Genomic DNA, 27128 nt, shown 5'->3' with positions numbered 1-27128 from the left:
GGAATTTTTTTTTTTTTGTCTATATTTTCTGTTTATTGTCTTCTTTTCATCCAGGTTCTTTCCTTTTTATGTTTCTATTTTTTTCCTCCTAATCTTTCATTTTTATGCTCCTTTCCCCTCTTTCTTCTTCCACTACCTCTTTTCTATTCCTCTTTCTCCAAGGACAAGTAGGATACAGGTCCTCACAACATGAATGACATCATTGACGAAGCCCACATGGGAAAACATTTTCAGCTTTGTAAGTACTAGAAGCTTCTGAGCTGCTTCTCTGTGCATGCATGGCGCTTACTGCCTGCTGCTGTGGTGCTGTGGTGTGGAACCACCTCAGTTTTAATTTTTCCACACAGCCAATCTGGCACTCATCGCCAGAGCATGCTTGAAGACATAGTAATCACTTTAAAAAGAGTTTTGTTTTGTAAGTTTCTTCGGTAGTCCTGTCACTGATCATGCAGTACTTTTTCCTATTAAATCTTAAATATGTTTTCAGCCATGTTTTCTTTATTTTTTGCACGCTGTCCTATGCAAGCTTCAGGTGAGGACCTCGGGCTCCCAGTTGGAGTATTTTTGGTCAAAATTGAATCATTTGATTTCATAGCAGCTATTTTTCTGGACAATATATTCCAGAAAAAAGCCTCCAGTAACTTTAAGAAGTTGATCCAGTGCAACAAGACCATATCCATCATGGATGCCCATAATTGGTGTCTGCAATGCCTGAGGCCTAACCATGATTCCTGTTGATGAAAACTGTGTTCACAGATGTCTGACCCTTTGTGGTCATGAAAAGCAGTACAGACATTTGTGGTGCTGAGAAGTCTAGTTTATTGACTTTGGCATTGGGAACATTGGTTTCCATGGCTTCTGGAGCTTCACTGGATGCTGGGGATGCATCGAGAATGCATTTTTCACCTCCAGAGCATCGATAGGAAACCATCAGGACTGATCATCATCTGAATCTTGCTCAAAGAAGATGAAAGATTTGTCCTTAAGTTCATTGATGCTGAAGGCTCATGATGCCAACACCAGGTGGTGGCCAGGCAGCATCAACATCGTACCTTATTGGAGCATGGCATTGAAAGCATCAAGCCACCAAGGTCACTGGTGTTCTCAAAGCATCAATGTGAGGACTATTCAGTATTGAAGAGGATGCAACAGCTTCCAAGCACCTGAAACCTGGCATTTGATACACCTGAAGTGTCTCAGGAAAACATGGCTACCCCAGCCTCTAAGGCCCACTTATTTTTTGTTCCAGGCTGCCTTCCAAACAAAAGAGAAAAAATGCTGGTTGCCACCAACAATATTTTGGTATCTGCTTTTTGCAGCACATTTTTATTAATTTCCCTCTCTTCTGTTGAAGGCAGCTTGTAGCTAGGGAATCCCCATGCTGTGAGGACTTGCTATCCTGCTTTGTCCTCTGAGAAAACCAAGTTACTCACCTGTAGCAAGTGTTCTCTGTGGACAGCAGGATGCAAGCCCTCATATACCTGCCTACCTCTCAAAGGAGTTGTATCCTGCTCAAGCTGAATAAATAGACTGAGGTGGTTCCACGCCAGAGCGGCAGGTAGAAAGTGGCGCACAAAAACTTCTAGCACTTACTAAGCTGGAGAAACTTTCCCGCTCGGGTTCCATCAGTAATGTCACCCATGCTGTCAGGATTTGTATCTTGATGTCCATGGAGAACCTGCTATGGGTAAGTAACTCTCTTCTTCTTCTTCCTTTTCTTTTTCTTTCTCACACCTTACTGCAGTGGTGTAGCCAAGGGTGGGCTTGGGTGGGCCCAGGCCCATCCAGTACCAGCATAGCTATAATGTGGCTGGCAGGGATCCCCAAGCCCCACCAGCCGAAAACTCCCAACAGCTGTCCCTCCTGCATACCTTGTAAATAGCAGATCTTCACCTGCAGTGAGCAGTGACTGATGCATACTGCTTGCACCGGCCCCACAGCCTTCACTCTGATGTATTCTTGCCTAGGTGGAAACAGGAAGTTGCATCAGAGGGAAGGGTATGGAGCCAACATCAGCAGTGTGTATTAGTTGCTGCCTGTTGCCGGTGAAAATCTGCTATTTAAAAGGTAAGCGGGAGAGGGAGGATATTTGAGAGACCATATGGCATGCAGGTGAGAGAAGGAGAGACCACATCATCTGTGGGATGAGGCGGGGTTCTTCTGCCCACCCATCTTGAGCCCAGGCCCACCCAAAATTGGGTGTCTGGCTATGCCCCTGCCTTACTGTCCAATACTGCAGTTCTTGCCCTTGCTGTTGCTGCACTGCCATATGGGAACATGCCTTCTTTTTCTGACTGCACAGCATGAATCAGCTCAAGTTTGAGCAGCGAAGTGTGGGATCTCCAGAGCTTGTCAGAGTCCCAAATCGTGCGAGACTTGAAACTGTGAGGGTAGCACAAGAAACCCTGCACTGGCTGGCTTAAATTTGAGCTGAGTCAAGGGGTCAGGGGTCATGTATTAGATATACTGCCTTTCTGTGATACAACCAAAGCATGCTCAGTTTCGTTAAAACGAGTGCGCTTGGTGCGACTGAGAACAGAGCAGGGCAGACAATGTGAGACCAATGCGGGACAAACGCTTCAGCTGGCGGGGTTGGGGACCCCCACCAGCCAAGGTACCATCGTGCAGCGGCGGCGGGGGGGGGGGGGGTGACAGGGAGGTGGGTCAAAATGTGCCCTCCCCCCACTTTGGGTTCTTGCCCCCCCCTCCCGTCAAGGTCTGGCTACGCTTCTGGAAGGAACAAAGAACTCTATGAACATAGAAAAATCAAAGGAGTAGTGTAGACAAATGACACTTCCAAAGGAACATGAAGGAGCTGAAGGATGTCATACACAGGATTTATTCATCAACAACCACTAATTGACTTGACAGGGAGCAGAGCGCCTGCCTTCACGGAGAGGGTGGTGGATGCTTGGAATGCCCTCCCGCGGGAGGTGGTGGAGATGAAAACGGTAACGGAATTCAAACATGCGTGGGATAAACATAAAGGAATCCTGTGCAGAAGGAAGGGATCCTCAGGAGCTTAGCCTAGAATGGGTGGCAGAGCCGGTGGTGGGAGGCAGGGATAGTGCTGGGCAGACTTATACGGTCTGTGCCAGAGCCGGTGGTGGGAGGCGGGGATAGGGCTGGCCAGACTTATACGGTCTGTGCCAGGGCTGGTGGTTGGGAGGCGGGATTAGTGCTGGGCAGACTTATACGGTCTGTGCCGGGGCTGGTGGTTGGGCGGCGGGGATACTGCTGGGCAGACTTATACGGTCTGTGCCAGAGCCGGTGGTGGGAGGCGGGGATAGGGCTGGCCAGACTTATACGGTCTGTGCCGGGGCTGGTGGTTGGGAGGCGGGACTAGTGCTGGGCAGACTTATACGGTCTGTGCCGGGGCTGGTGGTTGGGCGGCGGGGATACTGCTGGGCAGACTTATACGGTCTGTGCCAGAGCCGGTGGTGGGAGGCAGGGATAGTGCTGGGCAGACTTATACGGTCTGTGCCAGAGCTGGTGGTGGGAGGTGGGGTTGGGGGTTGGGAGGCGGGGATAGGGCTGGCCAGACTTATACGGTCTGTGCCCTGAAGAGGACAGTACAAATAAAAAAGTAGCACATATGAATTTATCTTCTTGGGCAGACTGGATGGACCGTGCAGGTCTTTTTCTGCCGTCATCTACTATGTTACTCTGTTGTGATGATGGTATTAGAAAAGAAACTGTGTAGACACGTGGGGTAAAAAAAAACTTGGTGTGTAAGCAAAACAGCAAAAAGCTGCTCACATTAAACGAAAGCGAGTAAATTTATTTATTTAAAAAGGATCCTTCTTAAAAGACTTGACATCAAAATTTTACCAGAACAAGCCAACATTGAACTCTTCTCATTTGGTTACTTTAATCACATTGTTATTATTGAACGTTATACTTTCCCTTGATCTCAAATACCTGACATGAATTATATATTTATTTACTTCTAATTTACTTGATATTTTATGTACTTTAATTGCAATAATATTCTGTCCTTCTCATTCCGTTAATGGCCATCGCCATTGTGGCATAATGTAAGCCACATTGAGCCTGCAAAGAGGTGGGAAAATGTGGGATACAAATGCAGCAAATAAATTTATTTGTTTGTTTGTTGCATTTGTATCCCACATTTTCCCACCTATTTGCAGGCTCAATGTGGCTTACATAATGCCGGAGTGACAGTCGCCACTTATGGATCTGAAAAGTACAGAGTGTTAAAGCATGTACATTATAGGTAGATTACAAAGTGATATTGCATTAATGTTCATGGATGATAGAGTGATGTACATTATGCCGTAATGGCGGTCACCATTTCCGGATCTGAGAAATATAAGGTGGTATAGTATTGTTATTCGTAGAAGATAGTATAAATTACAAGGTAGCATTAAAGTTCATAAATGATAGAGTAAAGTAAAGGATAATTAGACAGTTAAATATAGAAAGTTCAAATACAGTATGGACAAAAAGGTGGTGGTGCATAGCGCATTACACGTGTCCGAATAATTGGGGTAGTCCAATGTAGGGAGTTCAGATTTGTTTAGTTTTGTTGATATTTTGTTGTCTGGTATTTAGAATGAATCATTGTGGTATGCCTTTTTGAACAGGCTGGTCTTCAGTAGTTTCCGGAAGATTGTTAGGTCGTGCATTGTTTTTATGTCATTAGGCAATGCGTTCCATAGTTGCGCACTTATGTAGGAGAAACTGGATGCATAGATTGATTTATATTTGAGTCCTTTGCAGCTAGGGTAATGGAGGTTCAAAAATGTGCATGCTGACCTTTTTCCTTTCCTAGCTGGCAAATCTACGAGTTCTGACATGTAGATCGGGGCTTCACCGTGAACAATTTTGTGAACCAAGGTGCAGACTTTGAATACAATACGTTCTTTTAGTGGGAGCCAGTATAGTTTTTCTCTTAGGGGTTTGGCGCTTTCGTATTTCGATTTTCCGAATATGAGTCTGGCTGCTGTGTTTTGGGCCGTTTGGAGTTTCTTGATGATTTGTTCTTTGCATCCGGCAAAGATGGAATTGCAATAATCTAAATGACATCCTTCGGCCCCCTTATCTTCCTTGGAAGTGCAATTTGTCTACACTATTCTGAAGAAATCAGAAGAACATTTCTTTGTGCATGAAAATAAATATCATATTTATTCTGGACCTCTCCTTACTGTAAAGTATGTAAGTTTTGGTCTGAGTCACTGCTCAAATCAAAAGCCAGGCCTGTTCCTCTAAAGTCACATAAATTAGAGTCTTAGAATCTTAACAACATATTTGTGTATTTTTTTTTTATCATTAGGATGAACTGGTCCAACTCCATAATTTTCCTGCCCAGCTTGCAAAGGACATGGAGAAGATAAACCGCAGGACAGTGTATGGTTTCAATTTAGCTGATAAAACTCTGCACTGTAGTAATAGGGGCCCAAAAGCTCGTGATTCTGTTTGTCATTGGAAGCTCTTCCGGTTAATTGTGAAATTAAAGAGCACACTGACTTTCTCCCCTCTGATATCTTTCGTGGAGAATATCATAGCCAGAAGAATAGCACAGAGCACAAACTACTGTCTCCAAAGTTACATTGCCAGGCTATGAAATGTATAATTTATATTGTAAACGGGGCTGGATTTATGCATATGGTGGGCCCTAAACTGTAGCATATTTAAGAGGCTCCCCTCGATTAAGTAGGAAGTCAATTTTAGGTTTAATAGATGATAAATAGCAACCAACAATAGTCGATAATAAAAACAATAATTATGACTATTGTATATTGTGGTTTTCATTATTTACAAATACATTTAGGGATTGATTTTCAAATTGATTTAACTGACCAGAAACAGCTGCAGTTAGTGCCACTGACTATCACCACAGACCACTGAACGGAAAGCTGGCTATTTTGTTTGTGGTTTGGGGCAGAGTTGGCACTTACGTGGTTAAATACCAAAATTCAGTACTTAACCATCTATGGGGTCCTTTTACTAAGCTGCAGTAAAAGCGTGGCTTAGAGGGAAATTCTATATATGGCACCTTAAAACTCCACGCCATAAAACCAACTACGCCTAAAGTTAGGCATTGTTTATAGAATACACTTGCGCACCATTCTTGCACCTAAAATTTAGGCCACCTAAAAGCAGGCGCAGATCAGGTGTGTTCTATAATAGTGCACATAGTTTTTGAAACACCCACAACCCACCCATTCCACGCCCATGGCCATGCCCCCTCTTTGACTATATGCATTAGAATTTATGCGCACCATGTTATAGAATACACCTAGAAAGTTGTGCATATAAATTCTAATTAAAGCCAACTAGTTCCGCTAATTGGCTTTTAAGTACCAATTATCGGCGCTGATTGGTTTGTTAATCAATTGTGCGTGCAATTTGTCCATGTGACCATATTAGTGCACACAACTTAAGGGTCCATATATAGAATTTGGGGCTTTGTTCGCACTTACATGGGTCTTTACTGCACACTAAGGCCATTTGTACTGTGGCCGTAAAAATGGCTTTTTTTTCTATTTATTTACATTAATGGCCATGCATTAATGTTAACAACGCTGTTTTTCCCACTCCAATTTAACAAAACACCGAAAACCTCAGCAATGCACCCTGCCAATGACTTTACACTGATGCAAGGATTTCTTGCACCCACCTCGTCATCGGTTCTCAAGTGTTTTAATCCAAAGTTATTAGAAACTTCCCTCCATTTTCCCGCTGCATAAACCGCTAGCATATATTAAATATTTTTAAATATTTTAAACTGTATATTGATTCAACTTATCTTAAAGCAGAGCATTGGTGTCCGACACGATCATGTTTCACCTCCCAGGGCTGTCTCAAGGACTATTTCCTAAAAATATCAATAGCGCCAGCTCTGCTCCTACATGTAAAGTCTCCCTGCCTGGCAGGGTGCGCCGCTAAGGTTTTCGGTGTTCCCTTAAATTGGAGTGGGAAAAACAGTGTTGTTATTATTGATTGACTATTATTTCTCATACAAGGATTTGGGCACAATAATATAGTATTGTTACATGCACTAATGTTGCCATTAGTGTGCAAATACACAACCAATAAGTCTGAGAATAATTATGCAGTATATTCATAGGCGCCCGGTATAAGAGGCTTGGAGAGGCTAAGCCTCCCCCTGCTGCAGCAGAATGGATCAGCTGTGGAGTCCAGCTGCTCTGAGGGGATTAAATTGTTGATTTACCTCCATCCTCACAGCAGGAGCTGCAGTGAAAGCCCTCTAGCAGTTGTAGAAATTGGTTTATGGTTTGTTTACCTTACTGCTGGGAAAGCAGGGGGGGTTGGCTGGAGGTGTCCTGGGTTGCCAGGGAGATATTTAACGAGGATGACTTCCTGACCTGCACTGAGGACAGATAGCAGCAGAACGGATACTGGGCCAGCATGATCAGAAAAAGTCACCAGACAACAAAGGTAGAAAAGATCATTTTATTTTCATTGTAGTGTTTGGAATATGTCCACTTTGAGAATCAGGTGCTCAACATTAAAAGTTTATATTTATTTACTTATTTATGGCATTTTATCCCACATTAAACATGAATTAGGGTGTTTTGTGGCTCTACATGAGAATTGTGATGATATGATCCCTTGTTTCATATTGTTGACGGTCTGCATTTTCCATATGGGTGGTATATTGATGTATTAGGTCTGCCCAGTGTAATATTTATGGTACAGTAAGGTTCTGAGTGTGTTTTTGGACAAAGTTGTGCATAGTGTTTTACAGTTGAGCAATTGTGGTTAGAATATGCTTTGAGCAACCACTTATTCTTTGACATATGATATATATCTAATATCTAAATTTAATAAAAGGTATTAATTGTGACTTTTATTTTTATTTATTTATTATTTTCTGCGTGTTATCAGACAATTATGTATTTAAGCTCCACCCCTGGTCCCACCCCTAACCCCGCCCCCTTTAGCCTCCCCAAACAGTTAGGCCACCGACCGCCTATGAGTATTTTAAATAGGTGGTGGAAAAGACTTCAGTTAAGACCACACTTGTTTACTTGCACAGCATTTGGGAAAGCTAAGTCACCATGGTTTATTAAAAATGTTATTGCTGATGAATTATAGAAAACACAAAAATATTTTTAAAAAGAAGTTGGAAAAGAAGAAAAAATATACAAACGATAATAAAGGAAGGGGGAGGTTTTTAGACTAATGATGGCTATTGACAGCAACGCACAGAAGTAGACAAGTGAAGTCTTGACTGAAGTCTTTTCCTCCACCTATTTAGTGCATAATTATTAGCAAACTTAGATTCATAGTTAATCCTGACAGTCTAATTGGAATTGAGTTAGCCATTAGTGTGCAGCTTTTTTTTTAATTACTAAGTGAGCACTAACCACCATCATTTTGTAGGTGGTAAGGGCTCACACGGTATCCGTGCGCTAACCAGTTAACGGATGGTAATGCAGATATGCTAACTGGTTAGCGCAGGAATGCTCACTCTGCCCATGACACACCCCCTCAAAAAGTTAGAAACATTATTTAGCATCTGCATATTTCCAAGTAACCCAGGACGTCTGTACGCATCCTGCTGGACTCCACCTTTAGCTGCATTTGATGCATGGTAGCACCTAATACAGCATAGTAAAAGGACCACTACGTTAAGTGCGAAATCGGACTGCATAAAACTCAGTCCTATCTTTATGCAGTGTCGCTTAGGTGGTTAAGTGCTGACTATTGCACTTAACTGCATAAAAGATAGCTGACTGCATAAACCTGGATATTAAGTGCTGGTGCCCGGACATGGCCCGGCATTGAGGGATAACGAATGCTCACCACTGACAGCTAAATATCTACCACTTAATTTCTTAGACCCCCTTTTACTAAGGTGCGCTCATGTTTTTAGCGCGCGCTAAACATTAGAGATGCCAATGCATTCCTATGGGCATCTCTTAACGTTTAGCGTGTGCCTAATAATAGACCCTCTTAGTGAAGTGTGAGGCTCTAAGCTGAAGTTTGTCTAGCTTATAACTAAATGAGGCCCTGATTGCAAGGACATGATTTATAGGGGCATCTGCTTCTGGAGGAATGATGACAGATCATTAGTTAAACCAGACATTCTTGAAGCTGCGATATTGGTTTCAAGGAGATACCGCTTTAATTTTCACTGTATTATGGGGCCATTTGTCAGTCAGGCTTCAACTGTATCAGTATAGGAAAATGAAAATTTCTTGCATGTTCAGGTCTCTTACACAGAACCCAACTAAACCTAATCAAATTATATAATTACATCAATTATTTAAATTAGGACTAAAACCATGGAACTGGAATGTTGACGATAAATGATAGAGACAGAGTATTTGGGACACTTTTTGGAAAATAGATCTTAGCCTTTCAGATAGATTTGGCAATACCAAGTTATTATGAATGTAAGTAATACTTTAATTGATATAGATAGATAGATAATTATACCTAAAAAAAAATCTCTTACTCTGACAATTATCCCTTTAAAAAAAAGGAAAACTAGATTCAGACTGTTAAAAAAAGAAGTAAATTTGAAGTGCTGCATGGGTTACCTCTTTCCCTCCGCCTTCATTTACTTCGGAGGCTTTGCTGTAAACTGCTGCAAGAGTTGTGAGTAGCTTTACTAGCTTAAAATATCAGTTTAAAAAACAGTTGCGGAGCAATTGAATAACTTGACATCTCCAGCTAGGTGCACCGAGGCCACGTGCTGAGCACCAATTCTGTTACAGCAGCTGTGTGCCAAAATGCCATCATAGAATACCAGTGTAAACCCACATTGGCGTGCCTCAATTTAGGTGTGACCATTATACCAGGTCAATCGCAGGCATAAATTGGTGCTCCTAGCGCACCATGCAGGGCATGTATAAGAGACAAGCCCGCGCCCCTCCCATTCTCCACTCGTGTATAAGCCCCCTAACAATTGCTACGCAGTTCTTTTACTAAGCCACACTAAAAAGAGACCGGTGCTGCTGTCAGCACTGGGTTTCCCGTGCGCTGCGGCCACTTTTAGTGCGACAGTAAAATGGCTGCATTTAGTGGGGGAGGTTTGTAATGGCCAAGCGAAAATTTCCCAATGAGCCACCAGGTTAGCGCGGGTTCTGTTATCGCCATCTCAGTGGGTGGTGGTAAGGGCTCCCTGTCTCCTGGCCATGGGGTAAGAGTTAGGGGGGGGCGTATGTATGCCTGCGGTCTTTTTACTCGCTGCGGTAAAAAGGGCTCTAGCGCACAGAGAAAATGGCCCCTACCATCAGCGCAGGGCCCTTTTTTTTCCCACAGCTTGGTAAAAGGACCCCTTAGCTTTTTTTGAATATCAGGTGCTATAATTGTATGGAATTTGAAATTAAAGATAAAATATTGTCTTATTTTTGCTGTTGGCTTCAGAGAGGTACAGAAGAATATAAGGAAACTTGATTTGAATTGCCAAGAGTTAAGTACTGTCGTCAAACAAGTAGAATTCAAAGCTAAGAAGATGATGGAAGAGAAGCAGGACATAACAAGAGAGCTGGAAGGAAAGCAAGCTTTTCTTGAAAACAAAGAGCAACAATTTAACCAACTAACGAAGATGCTGTTATTGGCGAAAGAGAATGAAGCGATGGCTTTCAGCGAAAGGTTAGTCTTTCAATCATCCTATATAATAAAACTCACCCTCAACGTTCTGAGGACACTGAGGTCACTGTCAGGTCCTCCGGGCACTTCCTTCCGGTTCGAAGCCTTCGTGGTGGTGAAGCCACCGAAAACACTGCATTGGGGAACCCCGCCCTCGCGTCAAACGTGATGACGTCGAGGGCTGAGCGATGGCGTCAGTGGCTTCACAACCAACAAAACAGCAGATTGAAGGTGGCGTGCTGAGGTCCGCAACAATGGCGGTCAGTGCCTTCAGAACGCCGAAGGGGTGAGTAGGGAGGGGGGGGAGGTTCGGAAGGAAACCGTGCTAGCGCCCGTTTCATTTGCGCAAGAAACGGGCATGTTTTACTAGTTACTAATAAAAGCCCATTTTAGATAGAACATAGATATCAGAATGACATGTCCACTCATAACAGTAGTTTAGAAAAGGTTCTGCAGATGTAGAGTCCTTTTTGAAAATTCGTACAGCAGTGCAGATGTGTGTTGCAGCTACGTCTGGAGAGAAACCAAAGGAACAGCACCAAGATTTATCCAAAACACTGACTGGTCATTATTCAAAGTGATGTGAACTGGCCAGAAATGGCTCCTGGCCAGTTAATTCACCTGTTGGGGACTAACTGCTAATTTTCAGTGGTATTTAACTGGTTAAGTGTTGCTGAAAATTAGCAGTTAGTGCTGAACTGAAAACCAGCTATTTTGGGTGCATTCCGGGGTGGAGTCGGCACTTAGCCAGTTAAGTGCCAGTATTCCGCACTTAACCGGCCAAGGTAGGACTGTAAAAAAGTCAGTCCTATCTTTATGCGGTGGCCCATAGCTGGTTAAGCGCAGAATATTGCACTTAAGCGGCAGGGCCGCCGAGAGACTGAGCCGGGCCTGGGACAAGGCTGCCCCCGGGCCCCCGGCCCCGCTCCCACTGCTAGCCCCCCAGGTTGTCGTCACCCCCCCTGAGGGGGGCCCGGCGCCACAGTCCCACCCGCCTCCGCCACCGGGCCAGGTCGGGCCCCTTCCACCCAAACCCCCGCCAGCAGGAGTGCTGTCTTCTGACTCCGGCGTGCGCGGCCCACACAGACGCACTCCTCTCAGCTGAACTTCGCTGTACTCTGCAGGGCTTCTGTGCATCTGACGTCCTGCACGTCAGACGCACAGACGCACAGAAGCCCTGCAGAGTACAGCGAAGATCAGCTGAGAGGAGCACGTCTGTGTGGGCTGCGCACGCCGGAGTCAAAACAGAAGACAGCATTTCTGCTGGTGGGGGTTCGGGTGGAAGGGGCCCGGTGGCGGGTGGGACTGCGGCACTGGGCCCGTTGGAGGTCCGGGCCCCGGGAATTTTGTCCCCCCTGTCCCCCCCTCTTGGTGGCCCGGTTAAGCGGTTATGTGTTAGCTGGCTCCACAAACCCAGAAATTCAATGCCAAAGCCTACACATGGCCTGGCATTGAATTTCTGGGTTTAACGCCAGCGGCGGTCAGAGTCGGCCAGCTGAATATCAGGCCCTGAGTTTATTAAAAACAAGAGAAATATTAAAAGCTTCCACTGTTTGTTGTATAGCACCAGCCTACCTTTTGACCTCTGGGAACAACCATTTTGCAACTGTCAATGTGGAAAACCTCAACAGAGGGAATGCAGCAACTTATACGTGCAAATGCTGACACACTTGTAAAAGGGTATTTAGGAACTTACTAGTGTAAGAGCCAACACTTAGATGTGTAGATCCACCCAGAAATGCTCCTAATTAAATACAGTAAGCCACAATCTTTCTGTATTTTTAATTTTGAGGGGGGAGGAGGAATGGAGGATTAAGGAGGAAACCTCCCATAATCCCTCCCGTAAAAAGCTAGCCAAACGTATCACTTTCAGAAAACCTATATAAAGTCCCCAGGTTTCAGCAGCAATGCTGATAAAGCAGTTCAGTATGTAGCCTGCCTAGGTTTGGACAAATTCCTGGAGGAAAAGTCCATAAACTATTATTAAAGTTGACCTGGGGAAAGCCACTGCTTATCCTTGAGGTTGAATAGCATGGAATCTTGCTACTTCTGACCTAGACTGGCTACTGTTGGAAACAGGATACTGGGCTAGACGGACCCTTAATCTGAGCCAGTATGGCAACTCTTATAATTGGGTCTCAGATCTGTTATTTCTTCTTGCCATGTTTGTGCAAGGATTTGGACTTCAACCTAAACTAATAAAATACTATCAGCTACTTAGGGATTAGGGTATTTTATTTTGGCTGAGGTTTTGGTGTTGATTATTTTGTTATAAAATGTTAAAATGTAACTGGGAATAGCTTTGTATTAAGAAGGTGTTTTGTGATAACAGAGACCTTCGGAGAATTGACTTTGTCTACTGGAAATGATTAGCTGTGTTTCTGTCAAAATGTATGAATGATAAAGTCTTTCAATAAAGCTCCTGGTTAAAAGTTAAAAAAAAATACTATCAGCTACTAATATAAAGTTGTGAGCTAAATCTAAATAAATCTAAACTGCATTATTCACCAACAGAACCCAATAGATAAAGTTCTCCCATTCAAGAATTTAGATCTTGTGGACTAAACACAGGCAATCGAAAAGCAACTATGGGGCCCTTTTGCTAAACTGCATTAAGTAGCTGATGCAGCTTTCACTATGCTACTGTCTACTGCGTTAAAAACAGCAGGCCACAATATAAATGCCACTTTAATTGCGCAATAGTGCAGTGCACTATCACTGGAGGTGTGGCGGCACTCCCCCAATCAGATCCACAACCTACTACTACTACTACTTAACATTTCTAGAGCGCTACTAGGGTTACGCAGCGCTGTACAGTTTAACAAAAAGGACAGTCCCTGCTCAAAGGAGCTTACAATCTAAAGGATGATATGTCAAGTTGGGGCAGTCTAGATTTCTTGAATAGAGGTATAGTGGTTAGGTGCCCTCCCCCATTAGACCCCAACCCTCCTATGCACAGATTTGACCCTCTGATCAGATCCCCAATCCCCTCATATACAATCCCAACTCCAACCCTCCCAATCCAAAAGCCCCAACCCCTGATGCCAAACCAAACAAGCCCCCTGCAAGAAGTCCTATCCGCCAAGAGAAAACCCTGCAGCCCCCAGAGCCCTACCCCCTCACCCCATCTCGATACATACCTGGGGGACTGTATTGGTGGGACAGTGACCTTGGGTAGGAGCAATCCTCCTGCTGGAACCTGGGCCATGCATTAACTGTGTGCCCTGTGCACTAAATATAGAGCAGATGCAGGGCCTGCCACCTGAATTTACTGCACAGGCTTTATACTTATTGCACATAAAGGGCTAGATTTTATATATCACGCCTAGAAAATGGCGGTGAAAAAAACCCCAATCCAAGGCATATTCTCTAAAGCATGCTTAAATTTAGGCATACTTTTTAGAATATGCCTAAATTTCCACGTGATTTATAGAATATGCTGAGCGCCCATCTGCATAACCAAATTTAGTCACGGGCATCTATGCTAAGTAAAATTTGGAGTAAATCCCAACACCTAAATTAGGCACAGACCATGTGGGTTCTATAACAACGTGCATAGATTTTTAAAAACACCCACGACCTGCCCATTCCTCACCCCCTTTTCAGCTGTGTGACTTTGAATTTACACGTAACACATTACAGAACGGAAGAAGGATCCAACTGAAAATAATAAGAAATAGCATAAGGAATGGCAAATGAAATGCAAAGTGATGATAAGGAAGGCAAAGAGAGACTTTGAAAAAAAGATTGCATTGGAGGAAAAAACACGAGGAGGGGCATAATCGAACGGGGCGCCCAAGTTTTCCTGAGGACATCTTCGCAGGACGTCCCCGCGAAGGGTCGGAGAAACCCATATTATTGAAACAAGATGGGCAGCCGTCCACTTCGCTTCCCTGCCCTCTCTGTCTGCGTCCCGCCCAAAAGGAAATGACATCAGAGGAAGGTGGGACGCAGACAGAGAGGGCAGGGAAGTGAAGCAGACAGAGACGAGCGTGTGTCTGTCTACTCTACCCCCTCTCTTCCTTCCTCCCTCTGGCGCAGGCAGCAGTCTTCTTCAGACTTTCTGTGCTCCTGGCAGCAGTAGTGACGTATACACGCTGCCTTCGGTGTGCCCCGCTTAGGTGGGAACAGGAACTTGAAGAGAAGGCTTCCGGGGCAGACCGAAGGCAGCATGTATACGTCGCTACCACTGCCAGGAACACAGAAAGGTTGAAGAAGACTGCTGCCTGCGCCGGAGGGAGGGAGGAAGAGAGGGGGTAAATGGAGTCATGATCCTGGACCTTGCGGGGGGGGGGGGCAGCAGAGGGAAGATGGATGGGACTGGGAGGGGTGGGGAGCAGAGGGAAGGAGCAAGAGATGGATGGGACTGGGAGAGGAGGTGAGCAGAGGGAAGGAGCAGGAGATGGATGGGACTGGGAGAGGTGGGGAGCAGAGGGAAGGAGCAGGAGATGGATGGGACTGGGAGAGGAGGTGAGCAGAGGGAAGGAGCAGGAGATGGATGGGACTGGGAGGGGTGGGGAGCAGAGGGAAGGACCAGGAGATTAATTGGACTGGGAGAGGAGGTGAGCAGAGGGAAGGAGCAGGAGATGGATGGGACTGGGAGAGGAGGGGAACAGAGGGAAGGAGCAGGAGATGGATGGGGACTGGGAGGGGTGGGGAGCAGAGGGAAGGAGCAGGAGATGTATGGGTCTGGGAGGGGTGGGGAGCAGAGGGAAGGAGCAAGAGATGGATGGGACTGGGAGAGGAGGTGAGCAGAGGGAAGGAGCAGGAGATGGATGGGACTGGGAGGGGTGGGGAGCAGAGGGAAGGAGCAGGAGATGGATGAGACTGGGAGAGGAGGTGAGCAGAGGGAAGGAGCAAGAGATGGATGGGACTGGGAGAGGAGGTGAGCAGAGGGAAGGAGCAGGAGATGGATGGGACTGGGAGGGGTGGGGAGCAGAGGGAAGGACCAGGAGATGAATTGGACTGGGAGAGGAGGTGAGCAGAGGGAAGGAGCAGGAGATGGATGGGACTGGGAGAGGAGGGGAACAGAGGGAAGGAGCAGGAGATGGATGGGACTGGGAGGGGTGGGGAGCAGAGGGAAGGAGCAGGAGATGTATGGGTCTGGGAGGGGTGGGGAGCAGAGGGAAGGAGCAAGAGATGGATGGGACTGGGAGAGGAGGTGAGCAGAGGGAAGGAGCAGGAGATGGATGGGACTGGGAGGGGTGGGGAGCAGAGGGAAGGAGCAGGAGATGGATGGGACTGGGAGAGGAGGTGAGCAGAGGGAAGGAGCAAGAGATGGATGAGACTGGGAGAGGAGGTGAGCAGAGGGAAGGAGCAGGAGATGGATGGGACTGGGAGGGGTGGGGAGCAGAGGGAAGGAGCAGGAGATGGATGGGACTGGGAGGGTGGGGAGCAGAGGGAAGCCTACTGGAAAGAAGACACTGCATAAAACAGAAGACACTGGGACCAAAGCAAATAGAAAAACTAAATGATCAGACAACAAAGGTAGAAAAAAGTATTTTATTCAAAATTTATTAATTGAAATATGTCAGCTTTTTGAAATGTGCATCTGTGATATTTTGCCTGTAAATTTCAATTTTTCTGGTATTGCTGCATGCTGAGTCTGACTTCTTGAAAGAAGTAAGGAAGGGAGAAAGAGCTGGCTTGATATCTCATACATATTCATTATGGTTATTCCCCAAAAAAGCCAGCTCTTTTTCCCTTCCTGCCTCCATATTAGCATATCATTTGCATATATACATATATGCAAATGATATGCTAATATGCCCCGCCCCATCCTTTGCCCCCCCCCCCAAATGAAACAGTCAAACCGCCTATTACAGATATAAAGTATGTTCTTTGTCAAAATGAAAGGTGAACTCAGCCGCACAAGTGAGAGGATGTCATTCAGTGGTACCACTGGATGACATCACTTATCTGTGTGGCTGATTTATCCTAGTGTCTGTGGAGAACCCTTGTAACATGTAAGCAACTTTGAGAACTAGGGGAAATTCTGTAGCCAGGTGCCACAATTCAGGTGCCCACTTTCCGTGCCTTGGCATTAACACACCTACGTTTAGGTCTATGGCTGCCATAAATTCAGGCCCCTAGATGTGATATTTACATACGTAAATTACAGTATCCTGTAAGCTAAGCAGATAAATGTCTACTTCCCTCCCCCCCCCCCCATGTGCAATTACATGCTAAGATTATAGAATAGTACTTCATGCATGGCTGCCATTTACACACGTAAGTGTACACTTATGCAGATGGATGGCAGTATTCTAAACATTTAAGCACACAAATGGCACTTAACTTTAGTTGACCTGTCGTAGAATGAGGAGGTATAACTATGCTCACTTGTTTGTTCACACAACTCCATGCAGGGCAACTGTAGACCTCAACCTACGCCATGCTACCATACAGAGGCAGGCACAAAACGAGGCACTGACTCGGAAGCAAAGAGAGAAGGATAGAGAATTGAAAAATGTAAAGAAGCTGGAGTTACAGCTGAAGACAGCAAGTGATGCACTATCACATGTTCAAATGATATATGAAAAACTCCAAGTTGAGGTATGCAAGGAAAAGTTTTCAATCATTTTCAGCAGAAGATGCGTGGAATGGTTCTGTTTGGCTTTATTCAATGTGTATATTTACTGCATTCTCTGAGGATGAGCTGGACTGCAAGTCCTCAGAAGTGGGTGATATAATCCAATAGAACCAGCATGGGAAAAAGTTTCTACAGCTTAAGATAACTTCTGGAAGCTTTTTGAGAGTCCACTGTACATGTGTAGAGCCTAGTGGTTTTGATCCTGGGGAACTGAGTTCGATTCCCACTGCAGCTCTTCCCCCTCCCCCCTGTTAAAATTTAACCTTTGCTGGTGGGGATGCTGAAGCCCCACCAGCTGAAGAGTTCCATGGCCCAAACGTCCCCCGGTGCAAAGAAGTTGACAGTGTGCTTTCCAGCTGCTAATGCCAGCACGCCTCGTGCATGCTCAATTCATGCGTGTGAACTGAGCATGCATGAGAAGTGCCAACATTGGGGTACTGTAGAAGGTGTTGCACATGCGCAGTGAACTCTCAAAAAGCTGCGGGAAAAGGGCCCTGCGCTCGTGGTGTGGGCCGTTTTTCTCACGTGCCAGGGCCCTTTTTACTGCAGCGGTAAAAAAACCCCAGGCACATATGGCCATGTGGTAAGAGAACTCTTACCACGTGGCCATGTGACGGGGAGCCCTTACCGCCACCCAGGGTTTTCTTCCCCCCTGGAAATGGTGTGCGCTTGGGGCGGGACTACCGCCAGCAGCCGCGTTGGGCTGGCGGTAGTCCCGAAAGAGCGTTAGGCTTACCGCCGCTCTGTAAAAGGGCCCCATTGATGGCTGGAAAACATGTCACCGACTTCCTCCCACCAGGGCATCCCCACCAGCCATTCAGAGTACTGCAGCTTGGAGTGGGTCCATGCCCAACATGGGGGGGACCCAGGTCCCCAAGGCCTCCCTCCACCCTCCCGTGGCTACGCCACTGGTGAAAAGTGAAGTCAGGTCTGGGGAATCTTCTTTCCCCCCTTCTTAGCAAGCTTGATGACAAGTCCCAGAAATAAAATCCCAAATTCTTTAAAAGTGTGGGCTGTACAGCAAGACCGTATCTGGAGCAGATGGATACTAATAATTGATGCTCAGAGTGCCTAGAGCCTGATCATGAATCCCCCTCAGTGTCATTGGTGTTTGCAGATGAGAGAGGCTTTTCATTGCTTCTAAATTCAATTCAGAGACATCGGCATGAGAGGCATTAGCCATAGTGGGGCAGACCGATGGTCCATCTAGCCCAGTGTCTTGCTTCTATCAGTGGCCAATCCAGGTCACAAGTACCTAGGATAATCCATAGTAGCAAGGTTTCATGCTACCAATCTTAGGGACAACAGCGGCTTTCCCCATTTCTGTTTCAATAAGAGACTATAGACCTTTCCTCCAGGAACTTGTGCAAACCTTTTTTAAATCCAGAAATGTTAACAGCTGTTACCACATCCTCTGGTAATGAGTTCCAGAGCTTAACTATTTGTTGAGCGAAAAAAACATGTCTTCCTATTCTTGTTAAAAGTATTACATGATGAAAAGCTGCGAAGAGTTAGGAATTGTTTTGATCAAGAAGCATTCAAACTTCTAGTTCAAAGTTTTAAATCAGGACAATTTCTCTGATAAATAACATTTTAAGGGAAATATAAATCACTTTAGACACCAGAGGGTGGCTATCAAAAGGTATTTGCAAAATATCAGAGAAATATTTCTTCAACAGTTCAGTAGCTGATATATAGGATGTTATAGGAAAATTTATCATTCTCAAGTTATTTTTCCTTAATTGGTTCTCCAGAAATTCCAATTTTTACAAGAAACATAGCTGTCTTTCATTACCAAATTAACTGATTTTCATAGAAAAACCATTTCCGTAGTCAAAGTCTCTATTTTTATATCTCGGACTTCCACTTTGTTAGATAAGTATTAATATAAATTCATTAACTCACGTGTTTATTCCTAAAAAATTTTAAACATCTGAAGAAGAGAGTTATTCACACTCTGCAGCACTTCCCATAGTATGTCCATTGTGACATTATTGGCTTCACCAGATCCAATTTCTCCACAGAAACCACTCCAGATATCTTTGGGGGGAAGAGCTCACTCTCCAATCCCCCAGTTGGTTTATTATCCGGAGTCGATGCTGCGCCAGGACCTCCTCGGGTCGCGTGAAAATCCTAACCCACTTCGGGCATTTCCACTGTCGACCTCCATAGCGAAGCATTACTGTTTCCGGGTCTTGGAGGGGTCGTGCCAGCAGGGGGACTCAAAGTCACTCCCTCTCCACTGAGATTCGGCGATAAAGCCTTGCTGTTCCCCGAAGCAGGAGCCGATATCCCCAACGTTATGACCCCGAATCTCTCCAAAGTAGGCTGAGAAGTGGTGGGAACTCCAGCCGTGTTCGAGGAGGACAACACCACGGCTTTGCCTTTTCTCTTCCCCTTCTCTGGGGAGCGCGCCTACTTCAGGTATTCTGGTGTAAAACGGGAACTCAACTAACGTACGTCCTCCCTCGACGCCATCTTGGATCCTCCAGTTTGGGACACTCTTTGTCTGGTTTCTCCTCAGAGGCCTGTCTGATATGGGTAACCCTTCAGCATAACCCTCTGAGTCATTGAAACACGGAAGCCCCTCCAACCCTACAAGGTGGTGACCCTTCGGAGGGGTGACCCCAGGTTTTAATGACAGAGCTCAGGTTCTACACACCAATTCTGCCTTGTCATAGGTTCTGTGACTGGTTGCAGGGGGCCTGGCTATTGTGGGGTGGATCCCTCAGTGATTACCCCATCCCTGAAGGGTGGCCTGGCATTTGAGTACCAGCACCTTTTTCACAACAAAAAACACACTGTATAGAATACTATCGCTAACATGTTTGAGTTGTGTGTAAGTGCTAGGCACTATTCTATAAATCACATAGCATGCAACCGCAAGGAGGCATTTATGTGAACGGAGCAGGGCATGTCACGGGCATTTTGCATAGTGACACAGACAACATACAGAATACTATCAGTTATGCACATTGCATGGTTCATTCAGGTGTGCCCACTTATGCCTGCTATTAAGATAAAGGATAAAGGGTCATGAATTTGATATACAGCCTTTCTGTGGCACAACCAAAAGCAATTTACATTTACTATATGCAGGCACGTTCTTTGTACCCAATGAACTCACAATCTAAGTTTGTAGATCATAAGAAGCCATAGTGGGAATTGAACCCCGTTCCCCAGGTTGTAAGCCCGCTGCACTAACTATTAGGCTACTCCACCACGTAAGATGACATAAGTTGCCACCAGTGGCGTATTTATACAAGGTGTGTGTGTTGCATATGCACCCCCTGTCAGACCCTGCCCCCCACCCGTATCCATACGCTGTCTGCTGTCTGCACCAGGACTTCCTCTCTGAACCGTCCTGCCCTTCACAAAACAGGAAGTTGCATCAGAAGGGGCGGGACGGTTCAGAGAGAAAGTCCCGATGCAGGCCGCACTAAGAATTCCCCTTTATGGCACCTACAAATGTGCACCAGTTTATAGAGTTGCCCCCCAAAGGGAGTTGAGCAAAAGGCAGAGAAAGAAATGCACAGATCTTTTCTATGTTCTGTTCAAACACAGATATAATACAAAGTTCAAAGGGTAGCGACCAGTTTCTGACATTGTATTAAGGTTTATGGGACGCATAGATAAATCTCCTTGTTATCGCATAGGATTAACGGAGCAGAGGCTCCTCTTGACTCTGGGAATCAGGGAAGAATTTAAGGGGAGGGAGAGGGAGGGGATGGGACGGAGGGGGGGGGGGTAGGCTTGGATCCTTTAGGGGAACACGGAGATATGGAAATGTGATATAGGAATGCACACTGACTGTGGGAGTGGCACCCAGGTTGGGGGTCACTTGATTATGCCATAATGTCTCTTCACGTTGTTAAACAGAGCATAGAGTCGTGATACCTTCATGATGTAAATTACTCGTGCGCTTGGCAGACTGGTCACACTAGTTATCTGAGTGGAGAGCCTACTATTCATAGTGTCGAGCCAGTGCATCACTATATCGGTTAAATAGAGGGATGGGAGGGTGGGAGAAAATGTAAATTTTGGTGTTACAGTAGATGAGAATTTCTGAAGTGTATTGGATAAAAGGATGACTCTAGCTGTGTCAGTGATGTTAAATGTATACTCTGCTGTTCATCAATAAAAACTTCTAAACCATAATACAAAGTTCAAATACTGCCCAAACCCTGACCATTGTAATGATATTTTATCCTTAGCTATGCTTTGTTTTAGATGGATGTCCTACCTGAAGATGATGGGTCATTGCTAGAAAGAAGGATGGTGCTACATCAAGAAGTAGAAACTATTAAAAGAAATTTGGCACAGCAGGTGAATAAGAGCAGTTCCTCTTACCGTATGAAGTGCTCGTTGTTTTGAGTTGTCTGTTTCAAAATGTTGTATTCTGTCATGCAGCAAACCCTTACTGACGTAGAAGCACATATGGTGGAACAGTGTATTGCTGAAGAGCAGCAACTTATTAAGGAGCAAACCCAGTACAGAGAAGACCTGATTAGTCTCACACGTCTGGCTCAGATCAAGTCTGATGAGCGGGACCAGAAATCAAGAATTTTGGTGAAAGCCAAGGTAATAAAAGATGACAGTGCATACTCCACACATTTCAGTGGCGCAGTGACGTGGAAGGTATACTGACGAGTATATAATATACTCCCTTTAGAGAGATCACTCGGACTGCAGTGACCGTTGATTGGGAATACCTTCATCATGAAGTATTTTTGCATCGTTGATTATGCTTTTGAAGTGACTGAACCATACATAGGAAAATATAATACACCGAAAGCATTTCAATCTAAGCTTAACTCATGGAATACATTACGCTTTTGCACCTTTTTTTTTTTTAGCTTTAAGTTTTAACAGTTTTATTGATGGCAAGTCAAAAGCAGTCGCATTAACCAGAGTAATGTACAAATGTTAAAACAACAAAACATACATTATAAGAATCAATATAAGTAAGTCTGTCATCAAAATTTTTTAAAAGTAGTTTAACCTCCCTAATCCCCCTCCTACTGTCCATACCCCCCACCCTCCCTAACCAACCCATAAATTAAATGATCATCCTCTTCCCCCCCCCCCCATATCACAATCATTATCCTCTTCGTAAGTCATCCCATCATCACTATTCATCTCCCATAAGCAACACTGATAAAACCCAAAGCTACCGAGGCCTGAGCTCTTCTAGCCCCTCAAGCAGATGAAAGTGTCAAAAACTGCTTCCCTCCCCTCCCCTCCCCTCAGTTATCCACAGGCTACCAAAATGGTTGATATCTCAGACCACATATAGAGAAGACTTCGTTTTCTAATGAAGAGGGTAAAGGATCAAAGAAAATATGTACAGCATAGAGCTTGGTACATCTGTTCACACGGTACATCTGATGATCAGCTGTGCTGGAGAAATATAAAACCAAATCTGAACCTGTAGTTCAAGTAATAGCAACATTTATTTTTATTTATTTATTTGTAGCATTTGTATCCCACATTTTCCCACCTATTTGCAGGCTCAATGTGGCTTACATTTTGCTGTGATGGTGATCACCATTTCCGGGTACAGGATTATAAATGGTATTACATTGAGATGCATACATACATGGTTAAGAAGAGTGCATTGTGGTATTGCATGGAGGTTTCTGAGTGATAGTGAGTTGTAACATAGGTTAGTTCATCAACTATAGAGTTATCATTTTCAACTTAGGAAATGAAGTGGTAGTGCGTATTGTGTAGCTTTCATTAATAGCAGTGAGGTTAAACAGTCAAGCGACAAGAGTTCGGTTTTGTCTAGTTCGTGTAGAGTCTATTTATTTTGTATATTAGGATGGATCGTTATGGTATGCCTTCTTGAACAGGTCAGTTTTCAGTAGTCTATGGAAGATTGTTAGGTCATGTATTGTTTTTATGTCCTTCGGTAATGCGTTCCATAGTTGCAGCTCTAGTCTTACTCTTCGGGATTTGTAGGAACACAAAATAATACGTCTAGAATTCAAGGATCACCATCCCTTCTTCCTAACAAACTTCTCCTTCCTAAATGCTGGCACTTTAATCATTTTCAAAGTTTCCTAAATAATTTTGTCTAATCGCATGATGCATGAACTTAGCAAAGCTAATCTGTGGATTTTAAAATATGATTCTGGTTGAGGTATGTGTTCACTTTAAGGTGTGTGCTATGGTTTTCAAGATCCTCCATGGGCTATTTATCAAATTGGGTTCAAGGGATCTTCGAGATCATTTTCAACTTCATTATCCCACTCCTCATAGGTTAACATCTAAGACCACTTTTTCGGTCAGTCTTTTATATCAGGCGCCTGCCATTTGGAATTCAATCCGATTAAATATTAGAAGAATCCATAATTATGTTATTTTTAGAAAATTTTGTAAAACATTTCTTTTAAATAAATTTTTAGCTTACTGATCGATTTTTAGTTCTGTATTGTATTGTTAAAGGGAATAGTTTTCTATCTGATAGCACTGTTCGCTCACAGGGTTTATCTGTTTCTCTTTACTGTGATCCACGCTGAACTCTTAGGGTTGTTGTGGAATATAATAACTAATCGCCATCACGGCATAATGTAAGCCACATTGAGCCTGCAAATAGGTGGGAAAATGTGGGATACAAATACTACAAATAAATAAATCAATAAATAAATAAAATAAATGTAATGTATTGGTGCAGCATTCAAGAAGGAATAGCAACTACATGGGTGAATGTCCATGCGGTGATGCAACCATGTTTCATAGAAACATAGAGACATGATGGCAGATAAGGGACAACTGGCCCATCCAGTCTACCCTTCCTCAGTAACCACCAACTCCTCCTTTTCCTAAGGGATCCCACGTGCCTGTCCCACGCTTTCTTAAATTCTGACACAGTTCTCGTCTCCACGACCTCCACTAGGAGGCCATTCCACGTATCCACCACCCTTTCCATGAAAGAGTATTTTCTTAGATTCCTCCTAAGCCTATTTCCTCTTAACTTCATCCTATGCCCTCTCATTCCAGAGTTTTCCTTCATTTGAAAAAGGCTCACCTCCTGTACATTAATGCCACTGAGATATTGAAACGTATCTATCATATCCCTTCTGTTCCGCCTCCTTTCCAATTTAGTAGCTGTCCTCTCCAACGAACTCCATCCTGTTTATATCTTTCTGTAGGTGTGGTCTCCAGAATTACATGCAGTATCATGGGGCTTCCCTAAAAGAAGCAAGGACTGGCACACAAATATCTCCTTTGGTGATACTACAAAGTTTTTCATCATTCTGCTAATCATTGTGCTAATCCCTCATCATTAGGATATGTAGTTAATAGTGGATGATATAGATTATTCAATTGCACCCCTTAATACTGGCAGAAAATAATGCAATTTTAACAAAAATCTAAATTAAAAAAATAAATCTGTTTCCATAGAGATGGTCGTTGGACTCTGCCCATTCTTTTTCTTCTGCCATGATCCCTCAATTTTAAAACCAAGAAAAATAATATTTTTCAAACACAGTAAATTGCTTTCTCCGGGAGCTTATGGTTCCCCAGATTATGATTTCCAGTATAGTGTGGGTGAGAGAAGAAATGTTGTTACCTCATAACACAAAAGGAGCCTTCAAAAGTGACATATTTAAGCACTTCAAATGCTTACTGTTCTGAGAAAAGATGAATTTTCACTTTGAAGATGTATATGTCTGTCTACTCTCAGCAAAGAAAGCCTGAATGGTTACCTCTGTCTATCAGAAACACTCTCCTGTACACATATGTCCCACAGACTACATTCCAAACACTGAAGGATGTATAGGCCTTACCGAAATAGATTGCATATACAGAGCAAGTACCATAGGCCCCAGCTGTAAAGCAACGGTCACTTAGCTCTTAATGCAAGGTTTTATCTTGGGTCCTGCTTCACCCAACCACATTATTCACATTCTTCTCCACCCACTGTGGTGGCCTGATCCCAGCAGAGTGCAGCCAACCTGAGGATTCTCTAACCTGCTGTTGGTGTCATGTGCCTCTCCTGCCCCTGTGGTTCACATCTTAAATCAGCTGTTTAAACTCTGTGGAGCTCCATAGATTAGGAGTAGCCTAGTGGTTAGTGCAGCAGACTTTTATCCTGGGGAACTGTGTTCAATTCCCACTGCAGATCAGGGGCGTAGCTACGTGGGGCCACAGGGGCCTGGGCCTCCGTAGATTTGGCCCTGGACTCCCCTGCCGACAACCCTCTCGACCCCCCCTCCCGCCGTCAACCCACCGTCGACTACCTTTGCTGGCGGGGGACCCCAACCCCCGCCAGCCGAGGTCCTCTTCGTCCTTCGTTCTGTTTCTGAGTGTGACGTCCTGCACGTACAACGTATACGTCAGACTCAGAAACAGAACGAAGGAAGAAGAGGACCTCGGCTGGCGGGGGTTGGGGTCCCCCGCCAGAAAAGGTAGGCGACGGCGAGTTGACGGCGGGAGGGGGGGGTCGAGAGGGTCGTGGGTGGAGGGGGGTCAAAGTTGGTGGTGGTGGTAGCGGTGGGGGGGGGGGGTCGGCGGCGCCAGGGGGGGCTAAAATGTGCCCCCTCACCTCGGGCTGTGGACCCTCCTCCCACCGGTCTGGCTACGCCCCTGCTGCAGATCCTTGTGACTCCCAGCAAGTCACTTAAAACTCCATTGCCCCAGGTACAAATAAGTACCTGTATATACTATGTAAATCACTTTGAATGTAGTTGCAAAAAGAACACAGAAAGGTGGTATATCAAGTCCCCTTCCCCCTTCTATAATGCAGTGGTTTCTCTGACTCATCAGCATTGAACACATTTCTAACACTGGCATCTCACCCACATCTTCCCCTGTGAAGACTGAAGCAAAGAATTTATTTAACCTCTCTGCTATGGCCTTGACTTCCCTGAGTGCCCCTTTTACCCCTCAGTCATCTAGCAGTCCAGTTCTTTTCAAACCTCTCTTTGCCTTCCTTATCACCACTTTGCAATTGATTTGCCATTCTTTATGCTGTTTCCTGTCATTTCCAGTCAGATCCTTCTTCCATTTTGTTATTTATTTTTTTACTTACTTATTTATGACACGTATACCCAGGGGTGTGCTGGCAAATTTTTAACAATGGGCTCTCTCTCCGGGCATAGCTGACCCTGAAATTTGTGTGTGTGTGTGTGGGGGGGAATACATGCCTCTCTCTCCCCTCCCTTGTGCGGGCACGCTAGGCATACCTTTGCCGAGCCCTACCAGCCAATAAATGGACTGCCACCATTCTCTGCTGCTTGTTTCTGGCTCTGAGCAGCATGATGGAATCTTCTTGCGCTTGCATGAAAAGTCCCAGCCTGATGCTCAGAGTCAGAAACAAGGAGCAGGGAGCAGCAGCAGTCTATTTACTTGGCTGGTGGGGCCAGCATCACTGCCAGCAAAGTAAAAGAGAATTCAGGAGGGGGCCCAAGCCCACATTTTGGGAGTCAGTTGTTAAAGTAGCCATGGGGAGGCCTACTTTAACAACCGGCTCCCAAAATTCTTAAAAACTTAACAAACGGCTCTCGCGAACCCTTGAGAGCCCACTCCAGCACACCAATGCTTATACCCCAAATTTACCCTTACAATGTGGCTATCAAGCTAAGAAGAAGTCATTACAAAATATGAAACAAAATACATAAACCCACACATATCAATAAGGAAAGAATCATAACTAAAGAAAGAATTTAATAATAAAGCACAATGGGGGAAATGGAAGGGAGGGAGATTAGGCACCAGGATCAATTGATAGAAATTTTTTGAAAAGGAAAGATTTGAAAAACTTAGGAAAAAACAAATAATCATGCTAGGATCTTAAATTTTTTGGCAAGGAATTCCACCATTTAATACCTTGGTATGAAAAGGTAGCTGAATATCTTACATGTAGGAAAATGGAGACGCAAGTAGTCTCTTGCACCAAAGATTGAATTGCGAGAAGGCAAAGTAACAAAAGGCAACA

The 27128-nt window shown here is 44.7% G+C and overlaps 1 protein-coding gene across 1 annotated transcript in view; it reads left to right on the top strand.

Moving 5' to 3' along the window:
- Positions 1 to 27128, top strand: part of CCDC146 (coiled-coil domain containing 146) — a 221081-nt gene that overhangs the window by 149660 nt on the left and 44293 nt on the right. Inside the window, exons 7-11 of the mRNA XM_030216395.1 lie at positions 5297 to 5370; positions 10366 to 10593; positions 16959 to 17145; positions 21413 to 21508; positions 21593 to 21763. Of these exons, the coding sequence (XP_030072255.1) occupies positions 5297 to 5370; positions 10366 to 10593; positions 16959 to 17145; positions 21413 to 21508; positions 21593 to 21763 (756 nt within the window). The remainder of the gene's footprint in view (positions 1 to 5296; positions 5371 to 10365; positions 10594 to 16958; positions 17146 to 21412; positions 21509 to 21592; positions 21764 to 27128) is intronic.

The sequence above is a fragment of the Microcaecilia unicolor genome, chromosome 10 (genome assembly GCF_901765095.1).
Source record: "Microcaecilia unicolor chromosome 10, aMicUni1.1, whole genome shotgun sequence".
NCBI classification, from domain to species: domain Eukaryota; kingdom Metazoa; phylum Chordata; class Amphibia; order Gymnophiona; family Siphonopidae; genus Microcaecilia; species Microcaecilia unicolor.
Note: the sequence above shows the minus strand (reverse complement) of the source record. Positions and strands in the feature narration are given on the sequence as shown.